Below are 15578 nucleotides of genomic sequence, written 5' to 3'. Positions count from 1 at the left end.
TGGTTAATTAATACTAACAAGAATAATATTTATTAGAAAAGTGATTGTATAAAAATAATAATTAGCATACGAAAGGACATAAAATTTGTAGGGAAATGAAAACTGACGATCGTTCTTCAATGTCTAGAATAAACTATCGATGTAAATATTGTTGAAGAAAAATGGAAAAAATATACATATATTTGAAATTAATTACTATAATTAGTATAAGATTAATACAAACAATGCGATAAGAAATAAAAAGAGTACTAAATATTAAACATTGTTTTCTTAATAATTTATTTATAAAATAATGCATTTTGGCCATATTCAATTTATGATAAAGTAAAATATTTATATATAACACATAAACCATCGAAGTCACTCTAAAAGTAACGTAGCTTTACTTCCAGTGATATCTTTATTAATATTGTGTCGTGATGCAAATTCATACTTAATGTTTGCAAAAAGAATGTCTGTTAAAAGAAATATTTGTGCTACAGCAAATGCCAATGTAACACCAAAATAAAAATTTGCATTTGCTGATCTGGCATATATCCATTGATGCCAAACGATAGGTGCAAAACCAGTACAAACCAATATAAAACAGCTAATTATAAATCCTTGTTGCATATCTATAATAAAAACCCATTGAATTATTGTAATATATAGGAATTAAAGATTTCATAAATTTTATAACTTACGTTGAAACAAATGCATCCAAAATGGTATCAAAGATATATAAAATCCGACATCTCCTACGCATGGATATGACTTAAATATAGTCATTATGGCTAAATAAGAGAATGCCAATAAAATTGGCTGATGACGTAATTTTAAAGCTAATGGTACTATATACAAGAAACCAACATTAATTTGAAATGAAGCTATGAAAAGAGATTTGAAATGTTCAAACATTTCTGTAAGGAAATACCAATAAAGTCCAATATTTGGACGTACATCTGGTACCAATAAAATAAATCCAAAAATATTCCAAAGGAAAGACCAACTGCCCATAATGTAATAACAAATACCAAGTAATAATGTAAAAATAGAAAGAAACGTAATAATTAAAGTTATAATGATAGATTTCACATTTTTCTTTGATTCATTATTACATATGTAAATAGCAACTGGTACTAGAAGCGATATAGGATAAAGATTTTGGAGTGTTAATAAAGCTATAGAAATACAACTCCAGAAAATTGAATGTCGTACCATAGCTACTAGAGTTATCGAATTCAATAGATTACTAAATACTGTAGTTGTGAACCCGACACAATTTAGTATTATATAGGGATTAAATAGATAGACCATTAAAATATACAATGCGATATCAGTTTTTGTAGAAGTACCATTATCTTTTTCTTGTGATACATCTTGTTTTTTATCTTCTTCTTCCTTTGAACACTGCAATAAAAATGGATACCATAAATCAGTATCAATTTGAATTAACCTAACAATTTAAAAGCATAAATATTTCAAATAATTTATATACACTTACCCAGCTATTATTATAATTATTACCTACATAAGCAAGGCACAGTGCTGATATTAAATCAGTGCCTACAAATAGGAGGCACAATGCCCACCATGGAAAATATCGTTGTATAATATTAAATGCGTAAAGACAAATCGGAGTTTCATGGAATAAGTCACCTGAGTAAGGATCTATACCAAAATTGTATAGATAAACTCCCTCGGTAACTAAAAAGATTGTTATTCATTGTAGGGTTAAAAGAAATAGGACAACTTTATAACTATCTAATGATCGCTTGCAAATATTGATAGATAAACAAAAATTTGATAAAATAAAAAAAAAATAAATATAGAATAGCAATAACTTTGAATCAACCTCTTTTCCAAGAATTCAATGCTGTTGACACTTCTACACGTTCGCTAATGACTTTTTGATATTCAGAATTCATCAATAAAAATCTGATGGTAACCGCCAAAATAAAATTGGGTAACAATTTTGTCAACATTTTTATAATCTTTAGACAATCATATCAGAGTATTATACATCCTAACCCTTTTGTTCTCACTGATTCGACAATTAAACGATCAAGTAAACAGTATTCTGTGTGGGAAGACGTTCACGTTAAGGTACATCTACAATTGTCACTTTTCCGCGCATGCGCACAAAATGGCGCGCGGAATATGAACTTATATATATATATATTACACATATTACACACACACACACACATATCTAATTCACGTTAATTTTTACAAAATCTAATTCACATTAATTTCCAGATAAAATTTACGTAATTTTTATAAATTTAAATGTCCTTAATTTAATAAAATTATCATTAATAAATTTATACATACCTTTTCAATGCATTTGATATTAAAATCAAAATTCTATATTTGATATTAATATTAAAATTTTATATTCGTTTAAGGTTAGTATAAAGATATCTTGTTAAATACATTCTTAGAATAAAGAATTTATTATAACATAACTGTCACTTAAGAAATGTACACGTTGTTGTTAAATGATTATTAGGTAATTGCCGTAGTCCTTACTGAACCGTGTAATGTAATAATATGTAGGAGCTATGTATCTTTGGTATTAAATATACATACAAGCCAGACGATGATGCTAACGCTTGTTGTGATTATGTCATTATAATGTTGTATAAATACGATGACATATTAAAAGAAAATTATAAAGTCATTGATTATGAAAAATTTGGATGATTATCAATTATTGATATTTTAGATTTTGAGTTAGCTCTAAATTATGACATGTGGTAAGAATTCAAGAATCTTATCTCTTCTTCAATAGCTTCTAATTAAGAAAGTTGGACTTTCGACATATATCAATTATATCAAATGCACGTGATGTAAATTATTATTAATTGGTAATTTCCATTTAAAAAATAAAATTCTAATTTACGCGTTGACGTGACATCGATAGCAACTTAATTAATATGATGTTAAGATTAACATTTAAATTAATCCTCTTACACAGTTATATTATCGTTATTTACATTATTTCATTTTGCATTTTAACAACTTAATAAATAACGCTGAAATATATTTCGAGACCTGCCTTATTTTTTCTTTTTTTTTTTTCATCGACATAAACTCGAGCAAGTGATTGTCCTCGTAAAAATAGCTGCGTAAAATTAATATTAATTTTAGTTCGAAACAAGCGAAAGCAATGATAATATATATATGTAATTATAATAAAAAATTATATATACATATATATATATATAAATATATATATATATATATATATATATATATATATATACATTCATATATTATATATCATGATTAAGCTGCTGCAAAAAGAATGCGTGATATATGTGAGTTTGTAGGAACAGTGCGTGTTCGCGTAACTAAAATTAAGTAATATGGCGATTAATATTTAAAATAATACATCCGAAATTCATTAGAGAGGAAAGAAAAAGAAATGAATTCTATACAAAAGATCAGACTTAAACCATTTCTTTTCTAATGTTAAATGCATAAATAAATATATAAATATATATATATATATATATATATATATATATACATATATATATACACACACATATATATACACATATATGTATTTATATATTCGTTCGATAAAATCTTAGCAATATAGACATTGCAATTAATCACGCTTTTTCAATTATAAAACACACATTGCCCGATGCATATGCTTCAATTGCAGGTATACGGGATGACTGTAACTTAAGTTTACAACGCACATCAAGCACAAAGGTACGTAGTACAAAATGTTGCTTATTTTTACGTATTCTTATTAACATATATACATGAATCAGTCGAATAAATATATTTTTCGTCGATACAATTATATTACGTTACACGTAATTTAACCGAAGCAAAATAATTTCTTCGCTTTGACCTTTTTTTTGTTTTGTTTTGTTCGGTTTTCTTTTTTTTTTTTCTTTTTTTTTCTTTTTGGCGACAAGGACAATAACATTACAGGCATACGAAGATCTTTTTTCTTTTATAAGAAAAAAAGAAAAAAAAAGAGAAGCCACCTAAAATGTAATTTTGTAAAAGTCTAGACACGAGCAATTATGCAATCAATTAAAGCGACAACAACATTTGATAATCAGTCATAAGATGATTTTCCTTTTTAAGGACGATAAAAAAAAAAAGAAAAAAGAATGGTCATGTATATGATATAAATAAAATATGTCTAAATGGATGATAATGATCAATTGAATTCTCTCGATCCGTTTCGTTCTTTTTTTAACAATTGTATTTACATATTATCATGACCAGATTCTCTTCTCTTTGGAAAAAATAAAAAAAGAATAAAAAATAAATAAATAAAAAAAAATGTTTTTTTTTCGTTCAAATAAACCTGTCAAACATATACACTTATTCATTAGCTACTAAAAATATTACTGATTCTAGTATATGTATTGTACAAGTTCATTCTTCGACACATATATAACTAAATATATTATTACGATAGAAAATGATAAATTTAGTCAATTTCTTATTTAACTTTCGCCTAACGACCTAGGACAGTGTTTTCTTTTTTTTTTTATCATAGTCCTTAGTCTTATATGTATATATATATATATATAAAAAAAAAAACATCATAATCTACTATCATGAATAAGTAGTTGTACGGATAACACATGATTTTCTTTTGTTTTTCATTTTGTTATATACTAATTTTTTCAAAATCTACTGTATTTGCAGTAAAATTTACGTCCACTGTTTACATTAATTTTTTCAAATTGATCATTGTTGGAATCATTTTTATCTCTTTTTAGGTATTAATACATATCTTTCTTTATACATATATCACAGAATTGAATAATTTCACGTTTTAATGATTCGAAGAAATTTTCCATGTTTCATCCTCATGTTGTTGTAATCTTCTTTCCTTTACTTTTTTTTCTTTGTTTATTCGTTTATTTAAATGCAGGAATTTGTAGAAGCATCATAATACATGATCCCAGGAACGCAGAAAATATATGTATATATTATCGACTTTGAAGAGAAATCGATTTTCTCATTTTTTTTCTTTTTTTTTCATTAATTAATTAATTAATTAATTAACAATTAATGGATCCTCCGCATTCTCATGAAAGTAATCATCGATTACTGCCTTATAATAATTACTGGCATTATATACACTCGAACTTTATGGCAATAATTTCTACAAAAAATATTAGAATTTTTACCGTATCCTACTATTTACAACTTTTAATAATAATATATATATATATATATATATATATATATATATCGTATTTCTATCTTCACTTAGGAAGACACGTTCAAGTTGAACGCCTTCATGCTAAAATATAACGTTTTTGTTCATCGAGCATGTAATCGTTTTGAGCTTCGGAACAAAACCATTTCTTGTACTTTTTTGCAATGTGCATTTATTTGTATGCGCGTGTGTGTGTATATATATATATACGTACACACACACATACACGCGCGTGTATGTATGTATGTATGTATGTATGTATGTATGTATGTATGTATGTATGTATGTATGTATGTATGTATGTATGCATGTATGCATGTATGCATGTATGTATGTATGTATGTATGTATCTATGTATCTATATATATATATACATAGAATATACAGAAAAGAAACAATCTTTCATAGTTATCGCACGCATAAATTTCGTTAGATCGTCAATTCACCGATTTGATGGACTAGAATTTGAAAAGCAAAGAAAAACAAAAAGAAGAAGAAGAAGAAGAAGAAGAAGGAGAAGGAGAAGAAGGAGAAGAAGAAAAAGTTGTATCTTCATCGTTAAAAATCGACGATCTCAATGATATAAATACTTATCAATGAAAATTATTTCTTTGCTGTCAAACCATCGGATGCTTTGCCAAGTGTTTTCTTATTATTAACATTAGACAAAACTCTTGTAGAATTACTGTTTTTATTAGCTTCGAATTTTTGTTGCAACGACGCTACGTTTGATTTACTATTGGCAGCTCTTTGAACAGGATTAATCGTCGAATCTGTTATAGTTTTCGTATCCTTTTGCGGAGAATGTTTCGTTATGGTAGCAGTCGTGGTGGTTGTCGCGTTTGTGGCATTGGTAGGTGATATTTTGGAATTATTTTCTCTTGATGCGGTCGATGAAAACGATTTAATAACATTAACGTTGCCCGACGGAGATTTTTTCTTCTCCGTTAAGCTGGCAGCCTTCGATACTATGCTCAACGGTTTCATCGGCATTGCCGGTGCTTTCGTATTTCTCGAAAACGTCGATGACTTTTGTATTGCCGTTTTAGAAGCTAATACTAATTTTGGATTATTTCCTAAAACGTCTGGCGACTTCGTACTATTCTGATTCGAATTCGAACAACTTGATACTAAATCCGGGCTATTTAATTTTCCCGTATCATCCTTATTGGTATTAAAAGGCACACTTTTAACGGATGACGCGTTAACAACACTCGTATTACTTGAGTCTAATTTATTATCTATGATATTGTTTTGATGCTTATTAATATTTCCATTGGTTTTATTTTGTATTGGCACGTGTCTGTTCTTCGTAGTTTTTTCTAAATTATGTTTCATGGTATTGTTGGTACCATCGGGAGACAATTGAACAGACGAAGATTTCGAAGAGATTATTTCGGAACTGTTTTGTTTGTTCGTTCTCGTAGACGCATGGGCTTTGTTAAGACTCGGTGGTGTTTTCGTTCTACTCAATTGCAACGGTTTATTCCCTAAAACACTTTTGCCTTCCTCCTTTTTCTCGATCACTCTGTTGCTAGTCGATATTATCGAGCTCGAACGATCGCTCGTGGTAACGAATGGTTTTTCTATCGTATTCATACCAAGTTCTTTCGACATTTCTTCGCTCACGTTACAGTTACGACTACTAGCTGTTAGCAACGGTGAAATTTCGCTCGTTTCTTTATCGTTCGATGTATCCTTCGTTAAACGTTCCTTGACCGACTGCGGTACGTTCAATGCACACGGATTTAGATAACCAGAACTTGTCGTCGAACTCGACGAATTAAATTTTCCAGATGGCGAGTTCGAGTATACGCTGCCAGGTGATTTGTAATGATTAGAATTCATATAAGCACCAAGAGAACTGTTCGATCCTAAATTTTCGTTCACCTTGGCAATATCGTCTTTTTCCTTTTTCTTTCGTGCCAACGTTGAGGTCGAATATATAGAATCGAAGTTTCTATTTGAAATTTCCGATACTATCTCCGATAAAAGACCCATCGATTCCAAGCCGGCATTTGAGAGATTAGACGTAGGTTCCACGCGTTTCGGTGACTTGTATTCGTTCTCCGTATCGTTCTTATGCGTTTCGACGTTCTTCTTTGTCTTCTCTGGTATGGACTCTTCGATAACCGCATAAATATTGTCGTTCGATGGCGATTCCTCCATTATCTTTGTAAGAGACGGGGCGGACACTAAATTCATGCAGTCGTCGTAAACGTCCTCGAGCGATTTGGCCGGTTGTACTTGTTGCTGAGATTTAACAGGTGGATTTTGATAACCAGGCAACCCGGGTATCTTTATGTCGTTACACGTTTCTTTTTCCGAAGTAATGACGGCGGTAGGTGGCCCAGGAGGAGGCGAGGTTGGTCTGATACTCGCCGGTATGCTGGTTGGTCTTTTAACAATAGGTGTAGCTTGACGCATAGAACCAAACGTATGTATTGCCGGTCTAGACGTAACTTTAGCGTCTCTCATAGATTGAGCTCGCATGACAACGTTCTTCTTTTCAGCCTCATTTACCGACACTACAGGAATAACAGGCGTCGGGATTTCAATTTCCTTTTGCGGTATGGGATTCGATATTTCCAAGTTTCTCAATATCTCTTTATCCATCACCTTATTCGCCTTGAGATGCTGATTCCTCGGCAAAGAATTCATATTTTTTTCATCCTTCTGAGACGACTGAGAATTCGATCTCGTAACGCTGGAACTTGATCTCAACATAGATGCCAACCTGTTTAACGTACTACCCTTTTCTATTTTTTTCTGTTCGGCTTCGACGATCAGGTTTGTCAAGGGAGTACTGTTCGGTCTTTGAGGTTTAGGAATGGAAAATAAAACAGGCGGTGGGGGTGCAATTCTAGTTGGTATCTCTGGAGCTGCTCTCGTTGGCACCTTAGATGGTACCAATTCTACGGATGTACAAGTTGTCGCTGCCAAAACGGGACTACTTATCAATGGACGAGCCGTAGAACCTGGATTCATTGGTGGCAATTTTGGCGCATTACTATTATTATCCTCAACATTTTCCGACGGCTCAGCCGACGATTGATTTCGTATCGTATTCGTTTTCTGATTGGCCTTTATATTCGTCTTTATCGCTACGGTAGGAACGCTAGGCGGTGGCGGTGCTGATTTTGTTGGTTCGGATAATTTCGAATGATTTTGTATAGGCGTTATCGTGAACCCTTTAAATTGGCCAAAGAAGTTGTTGTTATAACGCGCATCGACCTCTGTTTTAGGCAGGAGACTCGCGCAAGCTGGATCCTGAGTGAGACCGCAGTCGATCGTTTCGATGTTACGTGGCATAGGGCTAGAACGGTCGATCGTTTTTATCGACATTCCATTGTGGCACCGATTGTTCCTGAAATCGTAAGCAAATTTATAAGCGTAGGAATATTGGGATACCAAGCGTAGTAATACCGGGTATTCGTTTTATCATTACATCATCCCCATTTTTTCGATTAAGTATAATTTTTATTTCATTACTTCTGATGTAATAGTAGCGTGCGTGTATATTGTTATATTATTCATTTATTTATTATTTCGAACATTGTTTTTAAACCGTTAAGGATACTTTCGATGAAAGTAAAATAATAAAAACACAAGAATGAGCGAAAAAAAGAAGAAGGAGAAACAACTTATCAGAGATTATTCAATCATGTCGTATGAATCATTATGGACGTCACGGACGAACACTATAATGCCAAGGTAAAAAAGCATGCAAAACCAAAGTCAAATAAGGTGTGCACAAGACGTCAAGCAGCTTCTTCCTCGTTAAAAGAGAATTTCGCTTCTATTTCATTTCTCCTTTCGCATGCGACGATCGACCAATAACTATATGCAGGAAAATGTTAGTAAGAGATTAGAGTGTTAGTGGCAAGCGGTTGGAAGAAGGAAACCATACAATTTTCTTTTCTTTTTTGTTTTCTTTTCTTTTTTTTTTTTTCTAAACATCAAAATCGTACAAACGTATTCATCTCTGTGTATTCGGACAAAGTACGAAAAATTTTATTAATAATTTTAATTCGTACATATTAAACTAATTTCCACAAAATAACATTTATCGATTTACTAAAGAGATTACTTAAGGCACGAGTATGATGGTTACATATATTTCCACGATAACGAATCGATCGATCTAGATTTAGATCTTCTCCCTTTTCCTCATTTTCTTTCTTTTTTTTTTTTTTGATCGATTATTAAATGGACTTTCAAAGATAAACTTGTAATTTTACGGTCCAATGAAATATTATATGTATTCTGTTGTGTATATATTTTCGAAAAGGGATATATAATATACAGTGATAAAAACACGATTAAACTCTGTCGGCAATATTTCAAGGGACACTTACTTAATTTACATTTGAAGGTTTTTAAACGCTTCTCTCAAAGCTTATTATTATTTATCTATGTGTGATATGTTAAATCATCGTAATATGCAAAGCTACTTAGAGAGAGAGAGAGAGAGATTCATACATGCTCATGCGGTCACATAAATATTCACGCATGCTTCCTACGTAATGTTATCGCCATATTTTAAACAATAATATCAATATTGTTTCTACAACATAACTTACATTGAAAACTGATCGAATGTAATAAAATAATCTATTCTATCAAATTTTCGAAGGAATTTAATATTTTTTCAAAAATAATGATCATAAATAATCCTTCTTTATCGTAATTTCGTTGTCGTATAACAATAAATTTTATGATTACGCATATATAAAAGATAAAAATAAAAAAAAAATAAAATTGATTCAATTACAAAAAAGACAAGAGATTACAATAGTTCGTTTTTCTTTCTTTTTTCGAGCAACATTATATCTAAACTTTTCTCGCTATGATTTTAGGAACCACAGTTTTGTTTCGAAATCAATAAAATACTTCTATTTCTAATACTGTTATTTAATATTTTATATTAAGAAAAATATTAATCTCATCTTTTCTTTTTTTTTTTGTTTGAAATTTCATTAAATTAAAGAAGTAAATAGAATTATATACGGAAGGAATCCGCTTCGCATTTTAAAATAATATCCGATTCAAATTTGACAATATAAACATAGATTATATGTCAGCCAATAATGTTCGATTATATTTGCTTATCAGTTTGAATATGAAATTCATAGTTAAGTTTACCTCAGTTTGAATATACATATATATACATATATGCATATATATGTATCTATGTATTATATTATAACTATTGAGATATTTTAGTCATACATACAGTATTAAATGAAAGATTAATTTAATATATTTTGGCATCGTATATTATTATAAATTAAGAAATTGCATATTCACCATCACCATGTCTTGTAATGCGAAGATCACAGCCCCGTGATTAGAATTGTCTGTGACTTTTGCACTAAAGCAAAACTTTTTCAAAGTCCAAAGAGGAAACAAAACAAAAAAAGAACAAAAAAGAACAAAAAGCAAGCGAATATCAAAAATGTCATCTTTTGCACGAAAACAAAATCTCATCTTACAGCCTTAAATTATTATAAATCTTTTTAAACATTATTATTATTATTATTGTTGTTGTTGTTGTTGTTGTTGTTGTTATAGATACATTTAATAGCAAGTAAATTTAAGCCCTTCAAGTTTATTACATCGTACAATCCAAAGATATTTGCTGTCATTTTAAAAATGTGATCGCGTATACACGCATAGTATGTATTTGTAATATTTAAAATGAAAAAAAAAAGAAAAAAAAGAAAAACCAGACATTCAAATCTTTGGTTTAAGACTTTGGGCTGGTGCTGGTGGCGGTGGCGGTTTTTTATTATAAAAAGGAAGTGGCGATTTTAAAGTATCTTTTCTCTCAGGCAACATAATGGAGCTTGATTTTGGCGTGACATCAGCCGTACTGCTCGAATTATCGTCAAAATTCTCAAACTTCAAATCCGTCTTTACTGTCAAATTTTTAACATTTCTCGATTGTCTCTTTTGCAATTGTTGGATACGTTCGGCAATCTTCGAGCCCATTTCCGTACGAACCGGAAGGTTTTTATTTTCCTGAAGATTTCTTAAATTGATCGTTATTAACGGTTGATCAACCGTAGAATCATTTTTTCTATTAACAATTTCAACTTTACAAGGAGGTATCGACTTATCGAAATCAATTTTATCGCTACAATTAATGGCATCCGGATTGGTGGTAGATATCAAATCGGTTTTCGTTATTTGAAGTTTTTCCTTTGACGGAAAATTATTACTAATTACAAATATTCTCTTTGAATCTTCAGAGTCACGTTGCCTGGTCGTAAAGAAACCGATAGCCTTTTCGTAGATCTCCTTACCGGCAGTGCAATTCAATTGCGGCACTCTAATATCGCGTGATGCAAAAGCATGCGGCTTACGTTTTTGTTTTAAACGGTCGACACTAAATACGTACGTAGATAATGCACCCTTTTTCCAATGCTGACCGGAGTTTCTCACGTACCAAACTCCAATTGATGAGAGAGCCAACATCGGTACCACACCCAAGAAAATTATGTAAATGGCTGTTATGAAATCGTTTCTCGCTGAAATGAACAAAGAACGGATATCATAATATGTATATATATATATACACCCTATTCAAGATAATAATCAATTTAATAATAATATTAAAGAATTTAAATGTATATCGATGATGTATAATTAGCTCACCGTTCGGATCTTCGGCTGGGCCACTATCCTCTGAACCACCTACACCTGGTTGAGTACAGTCAGGTGGTCTGAATCCACGATTACAATGGCAATGACCAAGACTATTACAAACTCCATTACCACTGCAATTATTAGGACATGCTTTGCCACCAGATACGGATGCTCTCAGATCAGCAATTGGCATACATTTTTGATTAACACACATCTAGAATAAATAGATGGGCCATTATTATATAAATAACTGTCCAAACTACAACTTCACAGAACACGAATCATGGATAAAATCATGAATGAAGTGGTATCATACTTTCTCAGGTGCACACTTAGCACCATCGGGTGCCAAGCCAGGATCAACTTGATTCAATCCCAAATCAACGATAGCCGAACGACAAGGTATTATTTTCCCACCGTTATTAATGAAAGAATGACTTAGTATCGCTACAGATTCCATACCAAATTCCAATCTTTCGTTCAAATGTTTGCAGTGTAACATTCCGCATAATAAATTTCTACAATACGAGAATTAGATTTTACTGACGTAAATGAAATTGACGAATTTGAAAAAGAACGTCAATACAATCGACGATTCGACTTGAACGTCTATGATTCTTATGAACTTACTGATCGCTGCACTTGACGTAACTAGATTCTATCCTGTTATAACCGCAGTTTCCAAGTTTCGAGCCTTTATTATTCATGTCGTAACATTGAGCGTCTGAAGAAGCACCTGTGGGACCCCAAAGTAATTTACATTGGTCGTTGTGAGTTCTGCAAGAGCCTTGATAACAAAACGCCTTCCCCATGCTACAAGATTCGCCATCCATCTTGAAGACATCTACCGGACAATATTCGCTCTGACCAGTACAATACTCTGGTAAATCGCATTCATGTTCAGCGCTTCGGCATTCTGTGCCAGCCAATTTGGGTCGACAAGTTTTCAGGTCGCAACATTCCCCAGTCGCACAACTGGCATTGGTATATAGCATACAAGTCGTCGCGTTGCAACAAGGATTGTCACATTTCTCTTCGAGACCGCAATCGCATTGTTCACCAGGTTCGACAAATCCATTACCGCATATAGGACTGTCAAAAAGTTTTTGAGGCTTGTTTCTCAGACAATAATCCATACCATGTTCAAAAGCTAATGCTAAATGTTCCAAGGAACAAGTTGACCAATGTGACGGACCAAAAGATCCACTTGACGGAGCCATAATACATCTTAAATGAACGATAACAAATGTATTGTATTTTAATGTTTCGATATATATGACAGGAACGTTTGAAATTTATAAGCATACACGTTACTTACTTATCCTCTGGACATTCACAATCAGCAGTATCGTGTTCCATGCCAAAGTTATGTCCCATTTCATGGGCTACTGTGGCGGCTACCAAGCCTACTACATTAGAATGATCCATGGAAACACCGCCAGAAAATTCGTAAGTACATATCGGCCCCTTTAATGCCTTGCCAACGACTCCACCTTCGAATTGTATTCGCCTAAGATCGTAAAAATTATGATCGTATATATGTGATCGTGTGTGTGTATATATATATATATATGTTTATATACATCATTGAAATATAAAACTCATCTATATACTTCTACGTAGTATACTCACGTTAATAACTGGGCATTGTCGTTCGGCATATCATGTACTAATTTTTCTCTGCGATATCGTAAGAAATTCGAAAGCGTGTTGTCGCCATTCGGAGAGAGAGCTATTTCGTCGGCATCAGTCCACACTTGAACGCCCACCAATGCGACGAATATATTAAGTGGCATGAACAGCTAAAAAAAATGCGAAAATATTCAATATTTGACTTTAATCCATAATTCTTATCTTTAACTTTTGATACACTGCTGAGCAAGTATTATATTTTTGCTTCTATTTATTTGATTAGTATTTTTATTAATTAATAGAAAATACTTTGTAAAATGAATGGTTGGTATTCATGCAATATATATATATATATATATATATATATATATATATATATATATATATATCAATATTTTATTGGAAATATATGCTAACCATTTATTTAAAATATTAATTAAAAATGTTTAAAAATATTCATCCAATAAATAGAAATCTTTTATTTTCTTTAGTTCTTTAAACAATCACAAATAAACAAGCATAAATATCTTGCTTATAATAATAATCAAAAAATTTATGTTTGCCATGTAACATTCTCTTTATTATGATTTATTATAATTTATTACCATTTATTATGATTTATTATAACATGTTTATTTGTAAACATATTATTTTAGTTGTTAATCATTAATTTTAACTGATATCTAATTTATCTCGTTATCGACTCGCAATGTATTTGATAATTATAATTTCTATGATGAAATATACTAACAGCGTTAACGATATTGGCGATATTTTTACAATGGTGATACACCTTATCCAAATTCTCATCAAGTGCTATATATCCTTTCTTATCGATAACTAAAACAAGCTCGACGTAACGCGATTGTCTGTTGGCATTGTAAGGACCTCTGATAGATTCGGTTGCCCTTTTGTGCTGCAATTAATAATAATTAATGATCGTTAATGTCAACGTTATTGTTAAATCCACGAAATTGAACTTTATTTTTAATTTGCGATTGTCGTTCTTACCCTTGATAATCTTTTTGTTTCACGACGTTGACGGTCAAGAACGTTGTGCGGTGTTCCCTCGTAACCTGTAACGAAAAATGAATGATAAAATACAAAAGAAAAAGAAACAAAGAAAAAAAGAAAATTGACTTTGGGATGATCCATGAGTAAATACTTGGAAAATATAAGAGTTAAGGACAAAGAGAACAACTAAACGATCAAGACAAAATCTTGCTCCCACATTCGTTAAAACGTTTAAGGAGAAACCAGTATTTCTTGTCGTTCCCAACCATGCTTCTTCTGTCCGCAAAAGGAGCGTCCATCGGATTCTTGCAAGGACACCGTTTCTAGAGGAAGACGAAGCTCCTAAGGGAGTCGTCTTGATTCTTATATCGAAAGAGGAGATACCATGCGATCAATTATTCCAAGTTGACAATAAGGTGTTTACGGATTGGCTAATATAGAAATGGAAATAATGTATTGTGAGAGTTACCTACATAACGTATGCGTCTTGTTTCTTTGTCTCTATTCGTTTATCCGTTTTTTTTGTATTTCTCTCTTTCTGTTTTTTCTAAAGTATGTTCGTTCGATTGTATTTTTCTTTTTTCTTGGCTTATTATTTTCTTTACAAAAAAGAAAAATTACGAATTACACTACGAAAATTACTTCAAAAAGAAAATTACGAATTATTAGTTATGTCTGGTTTTCTCCATCTGTCTACCATTTTCTACTTTTCTATCTGGTCTTTCTCTGTCTCTGTTCTTCAACATGTTCGTTTATATCTTTCATAGTCTGTTTATTTATTTAAAACTTGTTTATTTTTACTATTGTTATAGTCTGTTATAACTGTTTGTTTGTATCTCTTCTTTTATTAGATCTATCTGCCTGTTTGACTGGCTCTTTGTAATTTTCTCTGCTAATATACCTATAAAAGTATTAATATTATTATTAGATATTTATTAGTCTTTTTTTGTCCATTTATCTATGTGTCATTTTTTATTTAGCGATCTATCTATCCCTTTCTCTATTTATTAGTTTGTTGATTTATATCTTATATATATATATATATATATATATATATATATATACACACACACATAATTATTTATTTATTTAT

The 15578-nt window shown here is 31.3% G+C and overlaps 2 protein-coding genes across 2 annotated transcripts in view; both read right to left on the bottom strand.

Moving 5' to 3' along the window:
- Window positions 1-262: 262 nt before the first annotated feature.
- Window positions 263-2202, bottom strand: LOC127069526 (phosphatidylinositol glycan anchor biosynthesis class U protein). Its single transcript, XM_051006635.1, has 4 exons — window positions 1835-2202; window positions 1484-1686; window positions 684-1389; window positions 263-614 (listed from the first exon to the last, which is right to left on the bottom strand). The coding sequence occupies exons 1-4, from the start codon at window positions 1962-1964 to the stop codon at window positions 361-363; spliced, it is 1293 nt and encodes a 430-aa protein (XP_050862592.1). The 5' UTR covers window positions 1965-2202; the 3' UTR covers window positions 263-360.
- A 1676-nt stretch (window positions 2203-3878) lies between these two features.
- LOC127069525 (uncharacterized) overlaps window positions 3879-15578 on the bottom strand; it is a 77270-nt gene continuing 65570 nt past the window's right edge. The window contains exons 5-13 of the mRNA XM_051006633.1: window positions 14483-14547; window positions 14223-14387; window positions 13472-13641; window positions 13158-13349; window positions 12470-13066; window positions 12156-12357; window positions 11849-12053; window positions 11592-11721; window positions 3879-8555 (exon numbers count right to left, since the gene is read on the bottom strand). Coding sequence (XP_050862590.1) covers window positions 5792-8555; window positions 11592-11721; window positions 11849-12053; window positions 12156-12357; window positions 12470-13066; window positions 13158-13349; window positions 13472-13641; window positions 14223-14387; window positions 14483-14547 — 4490 coding nt within the window. The 3' untranslated portion in view covers window positions 3879-5791. The remainder of the gene's footprint in view (window positions 8556-11591; window positions 11722-11848; window positions 12054-12155; window positions 12358-12469; window positions 13067-13157; window positions 13350-13471; window positions 13642-14222; window positions 14388-14482; window positions 14548-15578) is intronic.

The sequence above is a fragment of the Vespula vulgaris genome, chromosome 15 (genome assembly GCF_905475345.1).
Source record: "Vespula vulgaris chromosome 15, iyVesVulg1.1, whole genome shotgun sequence".
NCBI classification, from domain to species: Eukaryota; Metazoa; Arthropoda; class Insecta; order Hymenoptera; family Vespidae; genus Vespula; species Vespula vulgaris.
The sequence above is the reverse complement of the archived record's forward strand: the minus strand, read 5'-3'. Positions and strand labels throughout refer to the sequence as shown.